This window comes from Nannobrachium achirus (genome assembly GCF_963921795.1).
Source record: "Nannobrachium achirus genome assembly, chromosome: 11".
In the NCBI taxonomy this organism is placed as follows: Eukaryota; Metazoa; Chordata; class Actinopteri; order Myctophiformes; family Myctophidae; genus Nannobrachium; species Nannobrachium achirus.
Window position 1 is genome coordinate 28883718 of NC_137820.1, and position 14734 is coordinate 28898451.

The window sequence follows — 14734 nt, forward strand, 5'->3', positions numbered from 1 at the left end:
TTGTGAAATGGGCCGTTCTGCATAATGGTTATACAGTGCTGGCTGTGCAAGTATAGTTTGTTGGCAATTACTTGTACATTTATTATTATTCTAATACGCGACCACTTTTGCATCCGTTCTGGAGCACCAGGAGTCGGTGGTCCCCGGGAATTCTCCGTGAGCAGCCCTGTGAGCAGCCACGGCGCCAGGGGGTCCCTGGGGGTCCTGGAGGTTGTGGTTTGGCAGGCAACGTTGGCGGAGATATGAGTAGGGGAAAAGTGTGACGTGTGACAGACTGACTGACAGCCGGTGGAGGTTTTGATAGTAACGGTGATCTGACGGTCGCAACTAATCTAAAACCCAATCATACATAATGTAATATTTTACTTACTTAAATGTTCAGATCTACTATCCCACATTGTTCAAAGTAAAGGAAACCAACTGTGATTGTTATTTAATAACGTGATTAAATATTAATTGAAGTTGTCCCATTGCTACTTCTGGTATGCCTTGCCTACTTTTTCCCCGGCCTGGCTGTCAGCTGTTAGTGAAAACATGGAGAAAAACTAAAAACATAGGAATAAAACATAATGAAATGGAACAGACAAGTGACTCTCATTCTATGGATAGTTACTGTATATATACTGTAGGCTATATTTGCCTTATTTTTTGCACATTTGATTGAATACTGCTGCTATTGGACATATAAGTCCTGGACAAATCTGCACATTATAAATCTTTCAAAATAAATCTGTTAAAAGATAAGCTATTGTACGTGTCTAGGACAAAACTCTAACTCTAAATCTATTACATCCAGTTTTTTATATACCGGTGTATATATATATATATATATATATATATATATATATACTAGCCCTTACCCGTTCAAAGATATGAGCTCCAAAATGATGTGCAGTGTGTGGGTTATGGGATGTGCACTGTGCACACAGTATATGAGGGATGGAAAGTAACTTTAACTGGTGCTTGCATGATGTAGGAGCATCAATGTAAGAAACCCGTTTCGTTTAATGGCTACAGAGATACTGTCCCCCCCCCCCCCCCCCAGAATAGATAGTAGATACACCATAAAAATGCTAATATACAGCATACGATTTGTGAAAGTGACAAACGGGCTTCACAGTTATGTCAGGTGTGTTCATATGCTTATGGTGATGCGATTTCAGATCAATTGCTCCAGCCACTGAGGAGAAACGCTGTGACAGACACTCACTCACTCACTCAGACAGACAGACATTCGCAAAATTATAGTATAGATATATATATATAATGTATTTACTTTGTTTCATTTTGATTGCATGTTAGCACAATTGTGCGGAACAAAGTGCCATCAATGCTGCTTGTACTCATTACGTACTATATCTCATCACATTCACCTTTGGAGACTTGGGACAAAGGTCACAATGACCTTGACCTTTGACCACCTACTACAGTATACTGAATGTCTAATCGGTTCATCCTTGAGTACAAGTGGATGTTTGTGCCAAAAGTCATGGCATTCCAGAGATAAATGGATGGACGGACGCAGGGACGTGCACAGAATGTTAGAAAGGCAGGGGCTGCAATATCTAAAAGGGCCTTTCTGTGAAAATGTTGAAAATAGCAGACCTCAACGCGTCGCAGCGCGACGCGTTGTGAGCTTGGAGGTCGGCTATTTTCAGTACTTTATACCACACTAAACTCAGCATAAAAAAGGCAGTGTACAGCATGGATTTCTACACAGAGAGGGCAATTCTTTCAACATAACCTGCTGCATTCAGGTTCAGGAGAGTTTGGAAAAGGCAATTCTTTTGAATGCTGCCTTCAGGTATGGCATGGAAAGAGGGGCATTTGCATTTCTTTCACCTTTGTAAAAACTACATTCATGGTCTGGAGAGGGCACTTTTTACAGACTGGTAAAAGGGTAGGGGCTCACGCCCCCTTTCATATCTATGAGTGCATGTGCCAGGACGGACGGAAGGGCAGATGGACATTATGGACGGATAACCTGGAACCAAAATGTCTCTGGCCACAGCTGTCACCAGCAGAGGCATAGAAACAACAACAAATAACCTACTAATATTTCACTTTTTTACTATTTTATTTTGTATTTTTTTATGCAATGACATTACACTACGTTTTCTACAGACAAAAGATGTGGTCCCTGCACAACAACTTATACCATTATTACCACCAAGATTTCCATTTATTTGTGACAACCTCAACGTGAACGTCTGGTAGTTTACAGCAGTGGTTCACAAACATTTTCATGTCAAGGAACTCCAGATTGATATGTATTTGGCCACGAACCCACATCTGAACGTATTTTTTTTGTGCCAGGGAACCCCATAAGTGAAGATATGGGTTAGAAAAAAAAATCAAATGTATTCCAACTTTTCCACATCACAACGTGTTGTGATCTTTGTAAATGTGAATTTGATGCTATATTAGTAACTCATTTTGTTGGGAACCCCCCGAAGGACCCCTGGGGGTCCATGGACCCCACCTTGAGAACCAATGGTTTACAGGAACTACGTGGGCCTATAACCTGCTCTCACACACTTTTGTGCTACAAGTGATAAAGTGCTTTTAGATGCGTTCAGTGTGCTTATGTGGGCACACTCCAGAAATACCAGAGCAACAAGCTCATGTCTTGTTATTTTCAGTGTGCGACACCCACGTGCAACTAAGTATAAATCAGGCTTTCAACAGAGGGGTCGTGTGCCAACCATGTCTGTTGTCATGGCAATTAAATGAACTATAGCCCATTTCTTTAAAAACGATTGGGAGGTTAATCCTGTAAAGGAGATGAGGAAAATGGAAATGTTTTTCCTCTGTGCCCCGGAGAAGGGGTCGCACAGGTCGACATAACGAGTCCAACAATTAATTAACTCAACATTTTGGTCTGTCCATGACAGCACAATATGAGCGAATTTTAGACTGCGTGACTGTGAAGCCCAATCAAACGGGTAGCAACAGCTATTCAGCCAAGAACAGCCACGTCTTCATTTCAGACAGCACAACGTTCCCACAAGAAGACAGCAGACGCAGATGAGTCACACCCGAGTGAGTCCAGCTCCATTTGTCACGTTAAAGTTATTGAAGTGGCACACGCACACACGCACGCACGCGCGCGCGCACGCACGCACGCACGCACGCACACACGCACGCACGCACACACGCACGCACACACACACACACACATGTAGATCGGCTATTTTCACAATTTCTGCCTCTAATATTTGACAGTTTGGCCAATGTTTAATTTGTCATTTTTGAGGTATTAAAAGTCCTTAAATTGTCACTTTGGAAATGTGCAGATACTCTCTAGACACTTAAACATGTTGGTTTGTTTACTGTTGAGTGAGAAAACAATGTTTCACATTAAGCTAATCCTCTGGGGACCCCCCAAAATACCCACAGGTTGAGAACCACTGTTTTAATTTAGACAATACTACTGTACACATATCAGTTATCTCGCGTACACTTTCATGTTACACAGTGAGTTTTGCAGGCTGTCCCTCAGTGTTTGTTCCCTATAACAGGACATCTTCCCATTAGTAGGTTACTGAACATGGTGTGGCGTGAATAGATCATACTTTGTGGCGAAGGTGAATCCATGAAACCGTTGTGTTTCATATGAAAACCCCAGTGTCCGTATTCTGGGCATAATAGGTGAACATTCTGTGAAAATCGGTGAACATTCTGCAAAAACTGCCGAACTACAAATTCTGCACAGCTCATTGTGTGCTTGTAGATTGGCCATTTTCACAATTTGACATACAACAAAGTATACAGGGTTTAAGTGGTTTAACACATAAACACATGGTGTACCATGAAACATGTTTTAAGCGCATACATTATTGCCACAAATATATTGTGATCTTTTGCATATTTTCTGTGCAGTTTTCAACAAGTGTATTGCGTGATCTACCTGTCTACTTGGCAATAAAGGGAGTAAGCGTTATCGCGCATGTGTTCAATGTACATTTAGTTTGAAGCCATAATACAATCCTCTTTGACGATGTGCATTTTTTCCCCTCAGCCCTGTCCATTCCTTCCCCTGGCCACACAGATATTACTCATGACTCTGCACTCTATAGCACCCTGTTGATGTTATTGTTGAATCATACTGTATATCACTGCTGGTTTCATTGGTGGGGGATTGGCTGCACAGTCATCCTGAGACATAGATGTGACATCATCTCTTACTACAGTAATACACTGTTGCCCACTGTTAACTGCATGAATGTTTTGTCTAAAGCCTCGATCAGAGTCGTGTAGTGCGGTGTAGTCTTTTTGAGTCATAAAACTACAACGTTAACGCTCAAAAAGACTACACTGACTGCACTACACCGCGGTGGCTAGCCTTCCACCGCGGACCCGACTCTGATCGAGGCTTTAGTGGATTCTTATTATAACCCCTTCCGGTCAAACGATAACTGTCTGCATAAACCTTTCAGGACATTTCCTTTTCTGTTTCAGCGTCTGCCCCATCACCCACCACAGAACAGTTGTTCGGTGGAAGAGAGCAGGTGACTAATTGGTAGGAGAGGTGATTTGGCATTGCGGGGGTCTATGTCTGTAGATTGCAGCGTTAGGGTACGTGGGTGTTGAACTCAACATTCTCCAGCAGCAATGAGCTCCACGGGTCTCTCTGCCAGCCGGTCTCTGCAGTTGTCCTCCTCCTCTTCCTCGTCGAAGAGAGCATGGTGCATCAGCAGCTGGTGCCCGGGGGCGATGTCCAGGGGCTCGGGCTGAGTCTCGGGCTGCTCCATCAGGCTCAGAGGTTCATTGGAGGAGGTCTGGGGGCTGAGGGCGTCTTCGCTGGAGACCGCATTGGGGCTGACGCCGTTCACGTAGGCAGTGGTGGTCAGGGTCACCGACGTGGAAAAGCCAGCAGCGCTGGTCGACTCCGGAGTGTGTGCCTTCTTTTCTGAAGAATGAAAGAGTGAAACACAATAATGGATGAAACCTATGGACACAAACACACGTGTGCCGTCAGTATGGCACAGTCACACTCTTGCATTCATCAACTACTCGAGACCTATTTGAAAAACGGAGGAAATAGCCGATCGACAAGCTTGTAGATCTGGTATTCTCGCTATTTATGCAAATTTGAGAAAACGTGAATCATTTTTTAAATGATTTGAACATTTTCGCTGACATGCCTGAAGTAGGTGCACTATGTTTAACCCATTTAGAACGGGTACACATTATTGTGTATCATTATTTTATGATTTATCTATAAAAAAATAGCAGATATACAAGCTCACAGGTTCTGCGAGCTTGTAGATCTGCTATTTTTGAAAAATCATGAAAATTAGAATTTTGACCTGATGTGTCTTTTGAATCCCAAAATGATATTTATTTGGCCACGGACCCCCATCTCAAAATATTTACTTCCAGGGACCACCCAGAAGCAAAATTTGAGTTACAGACGTTTGCTTTAAAAAATACATATATTCAAAGATTTTCACACATTTTCACGACTTTTCAAAAATAGCAGATATCTGCTATTTTTCACTGGTTAAAGCATTCAATAATTCTAGGCCTAAATTTAAAGCAGTTCAAATGTAGATAACAATCATAACCACATGGATGCAATCCTGGTTCTCTCATTTGGGAGAGATCCCCTCCCCCTCCCCTCCGCTTGGGTCTCTCACATGGGAAACAGGTACCGCTCAGTCAAGGGGGAATCTCCCCTTGGCCAAGGGAGAGAGTAAGGCAAAAAAATATTTGTTGCGTCTGGTTGCCAAGGTGGCGTATTCCACCCGGGAACAGAAAGAGGTTACCTGTCATTGCAGCGGACACATGGACGACAGTGTGCGTCCCTTCAAGGTACACCGCATCCAGGGGGAGGTCCGAGGGCAGCGGCTCTGTGATAGTAGCTTCCGCTTTGGGCTTACGGGTCAGCATGTACGGGTGGACGTCCAGATAGAAGTTGCGTGTGTGTTTCTTTTCTATCCCACACAAATCTGTAAGTTGAAAATGCAACAGATTGATCTGAGAGGTGGCAGTTAAGTTCACTGAAAACCTACAATACATTGGTTGAGATGATTTCACCAACACTGCAACGTCAGCCATTATCATATATTGTCTCAAGGTCTGTGTGTCAAGGCGTTATTTTTTTCCCTCATCCAAACACCAGAAAGTTGAAAATACCGTACATCAACTCTCTGCGACCAGATAAAATGCCAGAAGTGAATGTGCAGCCCAGAAGCTTTTCAGCGTAGCGTAAATATGCAGCACTCCCACTGAAAACAATTCAGAACATATGTACAGCACATTGACCTTCATAACTCAAAAACGCCTTGGTTGGTGGACACAGCCACTTACCTTTAGTGGGAGGATGTTGTGTGCTCTTACTATCCAGAAGTGGCGCAATGAAGCTGTCCGCCACCGTTTTCCGTCTGAGGGGCTTGGGTTTGTCAGGCTTGGTGTTTGTCTCCAAGCGTGTCATAGTCAGGGGTTCCTTTGCAAAGGGCATAAAAGACAAGTTATTCCATCCGCTTTTCATTACTTCTCTGCTTCGTAAAATATTCAGTGTTAATTTAACTCAGAGAATGTACAAATTGTAATTTTGGTTCCAGAGTTACAGACCTGGCTGCAAGGGTAAAACTAAGGATTTAACTGTGTATGTTTGAATGCAATGGTGCAATGTGAGCTGTTCATTCTGATAAAGCAGAGGAAGTTACACAAGTTTCTGTTAAGCTACTTTCTTAGAGACATTGTGCTGAAGGCATGTTCAATTGGGAGCATCCTTCAAAGTGAACTCAGTAAATGCCCCAACGATTCTTGTGCTGTGCTGAACACAATTCACACAGCCAAGGGGTGGGTAGGTTTTTGTGCACAGAAGGTTAGGAATATAACTGCAGTGTGTCCTCCTGATGGGTACAACTTTCAAGATACAAAGCAGAGGAAGCTTTACGCATGAATGAATGTGTAATTAATGTAATGTCTACTGTGTAATGTGCTGTGAAACTCATCAAAACAAAACTAAACAAAACTGTGTTCAATCTGTAAACACCCCTTATGTAGTTTGCACATAGAGTACTTGAACTAATATGTATATTATGTGTGTGTCCGTCCGTCCCTGTGTCCGTCTGTGAGCAGCTAATCTCTGGCACCTTTGGCCCGATCTATGTCAAACTGTGCAAACACACTCCCTGGATGCCAGAGCAGAACCTCTGCCCCAATTTTTCCGATTGGCCTGTTATAGCGCCACCAAGAGGCCGATTTTTGCAAGACACATTTTTTTATGTTACTCTTACAGATTTTGTCCAAACATCACGCATATCGGTATACATGATCTCTATAATCATGTGATCAAGACGGAGCTGTTCGATATTTCATATTCCATCCCGATCGACAGATATGCATCTAAAGTTTGCAGGAGTGGTGGTTGAACAAATTGCCTCAAATCATGAATGCAGCTTCCGAGTGCAGAGAAACTTTGCACACATATTCCCATGAGGCAGAGGAAGAAATTCCACCCTTTTCACATTAGCCTATTATAGCGCCACCAGGAGGAATATTTTTGCAAAAAGAAAATCTTTTATATTACTCCTACAGATTTTCTCCAAACATTACGCTAATTTGGTACACATTATCTCTATGGGCATGTGATCAAGATCTGTCCAAACTTGAGTGCAAGCGAAAAAAAACAAGTAGAACAGTAAAACCTAGAAACATTTTTATATTGGAATAAAGATTAAGCTTCATCGGATCTAACGTAAGTGCACTCATATGTAGAGTAAACATGGAGAGTGTGAAGACCAGTGACTCACCTTGAACGGTTGAGGAAGTGGATGTGAGGACGTCATCCACTTCATCTTCTTGCGGGGCCGTTTGATAACCAGCGGATCCATGCCTACATCGCCTATTCCGACCACAGAGGGGTCCATGTCGGGGTCTAAGGTCTGCATGCCGGTGTCCCTCACAGTGGGCGTGGCGTCGTGATTGGACTGGGCCAGAGCAGCCAGCAGCTGCCTCACCACGTTGTCGTACATGAGGTCACTCTCGTTGGTGATGAAGTCCAGCCGGTTCAGGGACTTGATGTGGTCCCTGTTCTCGTTGCAGAACATAGCCAGGATGTTGATGTCGCAGAACTGCGACTTTTGCCAGCGCCGCCGCTTCTTGATGCCGACTTTGTGCAGCTTGTCGAACACAAAGTTGGACTTGCGCACCACGAACAGATGGAGCAGGTTGAGCAAGATGATGAGGTTCATGGTGCAGAGCAGAGCTATGTCCACTGCTGCCATGATGCGCTGGAGCTGCACGGCGGGCAGCTTGCAGTTGACGCTGAGCTTGAGTTCCGAGTAGCTGCTGGTGTCCGGGGGCCCCCCCAGGGCGCAGGTGAACTCGTTCTGCCGCTGGCGGGCGTAGTAGGCGCTCAGGTAGGAGATGGGGATGGAGCTGAGGCAGATGATAGCCAGGTGGCGTGCCAGGTAAAGCTTTGCGAGGAAGTTGCTCTGCCCGCGCCTCTCCAGGTACTTCTCGAACAGATTCTGCTCGGGGCTCTTCTCCTTCTCCGCGTTCTCTATGATCTCACGCCTCTCTCGCTCCGTGATTCCGGGCCCTTTGGACTGGATCTGCTTCTCGATCTTTGGGGCCCGGCCCTCCGCAGCCCGGTGGTAGCAGTTGTCGATCTCGTGGAGCAAGAAGTTGAGTTCGGAGGTGAGCCTTGTGGACCCGAGGAACTCCCAGCCCAGTGCAGGAATGTACATAATGCCAGCAAACGCCAACAGAGCATAGGGCAAGAACTTGTGTTCAAACAGTGATGGCCGAAGTGCGGGCTCCACCCCAGGTACAGCATCACGGAGCTCCGTCCAGCAGTAGCCTCGTGCGTACAGTGCCTGGTCTCTGGTGAAGTTGTGTGGTGTGTAACAGTATATTGATTCCTCTGAGGAGAATAAAGATTGAAAATCGTCAGTACACACACACGAACACACACACACACACAGTTAGTGTAAGCTACAATACAGTGTAAATACATAATGCTTCAACATGATGATGATTGATGATGATGGACTTAGCTATAACGTAATATGTGTGTTTAAGCCAATGAAAATTGTGTTACCCATTGAAACATTTGTTTTTATTTCAAAGAAAATCCAAGAATCGTTCAAAAAGTTCAATGACTGTGATTCCTTCTGCAAGTACAACTTTCTTTGGAAATGTATTCTTTGTTCTATTTCAGTGAGTATGGGATTTATATCTGTTTCTCCTTCGATTTGACAATATATAAATATGTATGCTTCCAGATTATTTTACTGCAAGTGTTTTGTTAATTGGCTGGCCATCAGGCACAGAGCAGGTCCATTTGGCTTCACTATGTAGGTCAGGGCTACAGCTGGCACTGAGCTGCTCTTGTGACTTCTATTTAATAGGTGTTGAACTAAGTGCTATGAATGCAGCGCACTGAGTGAAAAGGTCTGTTATCAGAGAGAAATTTTAAAAATATATTGTTTCCAATACACTTGCTCCACAAATGTAGTGAAAAAGTCAATCTACTAGTCTATAATGACATGACCAAAATAGCTGATGGCAGGTTGATTATTAATTCTCAGTCAGGGGGCTGTCTTAGTTTTTTTCTTCCTTCTACGTACTTACATCACATCACGTACCTATTTATAACTCTCGTCCATCTTTCCCTCTTGCTCAGTTGTTGCTCTCTCATTTTCCTTTCCTCAGTGTCTTCCTTCTATTGTCTTACTCCATAGTATGACGGCGTTGCTTGCCAACTCTTCTCAGCCAGCGACACCAAGTATACATACTGTACAGTACTGGTATATGGAACTTATCTCTCTCTTTTGCCGGTTTCAGAAGAAAGAAAATCTGCTTTGTTGTATGATAACACATTTATTTTACAACTGAAACTTCTCTAACAAAGTTCCGATACACTCGTCATGACAACTAACTAATGCACTATGCAAACTGTCTAAAGTCCTAGTGGATAGTAAAATACTTCACACTGAGGATGTAACCAAAAACTCTGGTGGTCAACGGCCGTCTATTGACAGAACGCCTCACCTGCAAAGTTTCGCGTGAAGACCAAGGTGACAAGCAGAATGGGGATAATGACCGTCCCTATGGTGACCACGCGATCAAAGGGCAGCTCCAGTTTGAGCTGGACCAGTAGGCCGGCCAGTGCCCCGTTCTTCTCATCCTGAGAGGAGCCCGGCAGTATGAGCTCCTTTAACTTCTCCCCAGCAAGCAGTGCCGTGGCCATGTCTAAGTTTTGATCGAGGAGGTTCTGCATCCGGGATTCCGGGACGCAACACACGCGACGACCCTCTCCGGGATGACCAGAGGCCGGACGCTCCTTTCCTTACAGCTGAACGCTCCAACGCAGAATCATGAAAATACATACAGGACACATGTGAACACACACATACTGTAGGGTAAGCGCTCACAAAACGCGTGTGGCTAGCCTCATCCCCTATTACCACACAACATTATCCAGTACTGTGAATTCACTCTGGCTCCCGAGTGTCTTGCCCCGTAGAGTGGAAGTCATAATGTTCAGGAGAAGACAGCTCGATCCAGCCGTGCTGCAACAATCCCTGTGTTCTTGTCCTCCAGTCTTCTCAGACTGACCCTCCCTCCACACACACTGGCAGTTAGAAGAATGAGCTGAGCTTAGGAGTTGACCTTGTACTCCTGCGGGGCCTCAGTTGTTGGCTAAAGTCTGCAAGCTTTGGGCAAGGGCAAACTCTGCCGAGTCACCTCTCCTGAAAGACACAAGTTGATAGAAAGTTGCTCAGTTTCTGTTTTGTTACACGGTAAAATCTGAATGGACCCGGCGACCCGTTCCATTTGCACACTCTCAGGGTTAGATAAGCTCCCACAGATGTAATGACGACAGTAGTACAATAGTCTCTCAGATTGGCTACAGTATATCGTCACTGTCGGGCAGAAACCTTGTATCTCCAAGTTTCAAATTTGTACCTTCTTTCCCAAAGTAAAGCCCTGCTTCATCATACAAGGCCGTCGCACAAAAGTAGTGAAAACAGCAGATCTACAAGCACACAACGCCTCGCGGTGTGAGGCGTTGTGTGCTTGTAGATCGGCTGTTTTCACTAGTTTAAATCATTTTTAAAATGATAATGCAAAACGAACAGTTTTGGACAAACAAGGTTTCCACCCGACAACGACAATATGCATAGTGAGAATTTCATGTGGTTTAAAACCTTCAGCAAGCGTTCCTGCTTCCTTCTCGCATTTTCTGTCATGCGATGCAGCCATAAAGTGTGTGCCACTAACAGTCACTCAAAGACCGATGGCGTGAAATCACTGTGGTCACGCATGGAGGAACTGCTGTCTTAATACAAGGACACTGAAGGACGAATATACACTCTCTGGCAAGAATGCTCGAGCAGGACAGATACTGTAAAGTGTGTCTGGAAATTACAGACCTTGTAGCAAAACTAGATTTTATTATGTCGTCTTAAAATGTGATTGATATATTATTTATTGATCTAATAATAGCTCTGCCTGTGATACTGTTAAACTCTTCACCCCAACCTCTCTAGAATGGAGAACAAGGCTGTAACTATCCATGCTGTACGGAACACGATGTTCACTGACATGTCAGGAAGTCGACCTTAATATCAGCCGGTGGGTGTGCACATGTGTGCGGTGTGTCTTCATCACATGAAGGTTATGTGAACATCATTTGTTATGTATGTGTATCTACCATGCTTTCCCTTGATCTACCATTGCGCCCCCTCTCTTTAACCCTCTCTCTCTCTCTCTCTCTCTCTCTCTCTGTGTCAATTCAATTCAATTCAGGGCTTTATTTGCATGAGAAAACATACGTTTACCTTGTCAAAGCAGAAGTGTACACAATACAATACAGTCAATCAATATAATACAATAAAAATGGTATTGTATCTCTCTCTCACTCTCTCTCCCGTTTCAATTTTATGGTTGTTATGTCTCCCTGACACACAAGACGAAGATGGAAAGACCGCTTCCTTGCAGGGGGCGATGAGTACATTTGCAATCATTGGGAGTGGATCCATCCCACAAAGTTTAATGAGCACAGGAGACAATTAGCATATTCCAGTCAGAGGATTAGAGCCACAGGACCTCTCAACCCCGTGGTTCCACATTAGGGAGGATCATTTTGTTAGATTATGGTATTATAATCGTTTTCAGTTTTAGACTCGTAATCGCAGGAATCATCACTTGTAATCACTTCTTATGAATTAGGCATAAACAAAATGGAAAGAATGTCCTAGTTATGTCCTCTGAACGGATGTGTTGCTTGCTTGGTTGAGCAGGTTTTCCAGAAAGCTCAACGACTTTGTCAAGGAAGCTCAGAGGAGAAAAAACAACTTTACATAATCACCGTTTAAAGGGGCAACATCCTATTTGAGATGCTCCCCGCTATGGCAGCGCTGGGGACTGTCCAAGAAAGACATATTGGCACTGTTCCAGTGTGACAGATAATGCCCCACTGTTGGCCATAGCTACAAGTGTTTAGAGAGGGAATCCCGCATTTCTCGGGTACTATGCATGTCAGAGATTCCCTGAATTACAGACAGATGCAGTTATCCTGCCAAACGATGATAAATGGACCAGAGCATGTGGGCTGGTACTTCTGACTGACACCTATTGTTGTGTTCACTGAAGTCACAGCTAGCCAATGAAGAGCAGGTTTTCTTTTTTGGGGATTTCTTAAATCTGTGACTCTAAAAACACGTCAGTCAAAACATAAATACATCTATAGACCTGTCAGAAACCGGATCAATTAGAGACGTTGCGGTGAAGTGCACGCAGACAGACACAATACGCACAACCCGTTTCAGGACCCCAGCGGTGGACAGCTCCGGAACACATCACCCAGAGACAAGATGCAAACCATCCGAGCGTCGAGCGAGTGTGTGTGCGTTTGAGTCTGTGTGCGTTTGAGTCTGTGTGTGTGTGCCTGCGCGTGGAGACCAGCATAGTCGCTTTACCGGACTTGGACTTATAGTGTGCGATACTGAATACCTGTGTCAGCTGTCTACCTGTCCACATCTGTGACAGGGAACCCACGCTGTATCCCCGACGCGCCATCTGATCGTTCCAAAAGCAAAACATTGTTAAACCTTATTCCTATTCGCAGTGGGGGGTAAAAAATAATAATAATACTCACCGGTCTTGTCTTGTCACATCGCCGGCGATGCAAGAGTTAATCTGCAGTGCGGGCGAGCCGTTCCAGCGTGTATCCGGGCAGCACACCGGTTTATTCCGCCTGTACCCCGGCAGCCTCCCCTCCCCTCCCCTCCTCCGAGGTGCAAAGGATGAGATAATACATAACATGCAGTCGTTCATCTCGTCCTGCCTACAGTACAGCCTATACCCTCCTCAGTTCAAACCACCTCAAGCACATAGATAGCTCCCTCACAACCACAATTCTCTTCTGACTATATGACAGTTAAAAAATGCCAACCGAAATTGTATACCTACACTACACCAATGCCACCATTTGGGCAGCCTATATTGAACTACTGACAGGCAACCCATAGTCCACAATAGTTTTTGGCTACAACCGAACAACATGGGCAATGACACGGAATGACAGGCTGTTGATAGGTCTGTTGAGTCTGTCCATCATCATTTATGTAACTGTCAGGGACTCAATGCAATATAGGCTACCTTGGGAAAAGTAGCCGATGCTCAAAACAGAGGTGCTCATGCAGAGCAAGCAAGTGTGGCAAAGTGCACTTTGCCACACTTGCTTGCTCTGCCTGGGGTGTGGCATGATGCCATATGCACCTATAGGCTAGTTATCCAATCATTGAACTGGCATCTATCCATCTATCTACTCGCTGTAGGCACTATATAGGCAGAACATGGACTGTGAGAAGATGGATATATGGTTTACACCTTAACAGCGTAGATGTTAGTAGTAGCCTATAGGCTACAATCGTCTTTGAGTTTCCAATGAACGCGCAGATGATCGAGGCGCCTTCCAGATGAGATGAGCGTCAACTCCTGCTCTGAGCTACAAGTCACTTTCCTCCACCAGCCGGTTTCCACCGGTTAGAGGTGCATCTCCTCATTACGTCTTCCAGGGTCGCTCTGTCTCCGCCACTGCATCGCTCGTCGCAGCAGAGATTCTCTCGTGTTCCCTCGTCGTCATTATTATCGTGATGTAGCCTATATACCTACTATTCCGCACAGCTTCTTGTCATGGCGGCATGAAGGCTACAATAGGTGCGGGGAAACCAAAACAAAAGACCCAACAATGCCAAAGAAGTGAATGTTGATTTCCGCGGTGTGCTGTCCATGGTGCTGAAACAAAGGGCGCACGCGCGCGCGCACACATCATTCAATTCAATCTTTTCAATTTCAATTCAAATTATTAAAACACACACGCGCGCGCGCACACACACACACACACACACACACACACACACACACACACACACACACACACACAGAGAGAGAGAGAGAGAGAGAGAGAGAGAGAGAGAGAGAAGCATGGCAGGAAGACAGGAAGAAGTACACAAATTATGTTTTGCTTTAAGTAGCAATGACATAATATATAGGCTACACATACTCTGTTGCAAGTGAAAGGCCTGAGTAGCCTAACAAAGTAAAAGTACTCACATTTTTCAATATCTTAAACCTTTTCAAAAAGAACAGATCTAAGCTCACAATGCATACTTCCTGATGCAACTTGTTGTGAGCTTGTTGTCAGGTATAGGGCTTTGTTCTTGATGAGCTATATCTGAAAAGCAACTTGTAAAGTTTTAGTGGA

The 14734-nt window shown here is 44.5% G+C and overlaps 1 protein-coding gene across 1 annotated transcript; it reads right to left on the reverse strand.

The window, feature by feature from the left end:
* Positions 1-4595: 4595 nt before the first annotated feature.
* panx2 (pannexin 2) lies at positions 4596-10240 on the reverse strand (the record flags this gene model as incomplete). Its single annotated transcript, XM_080736150.1, has 5 exons — positions 4596-4912; positions 5772-5954; positions 6316-6451; positions 7767-8881; positions 10012-10240. The coding sequence occupies 5 exons, from the start codon at positions 10238-10240 to the stop codon at positions 4596-4598; spliced, it is 1980 nt and encodes a 659-aa protein (XP_080592276.1).
* Positions 10241-14734: the final 4494 nt, after the last annotated feature.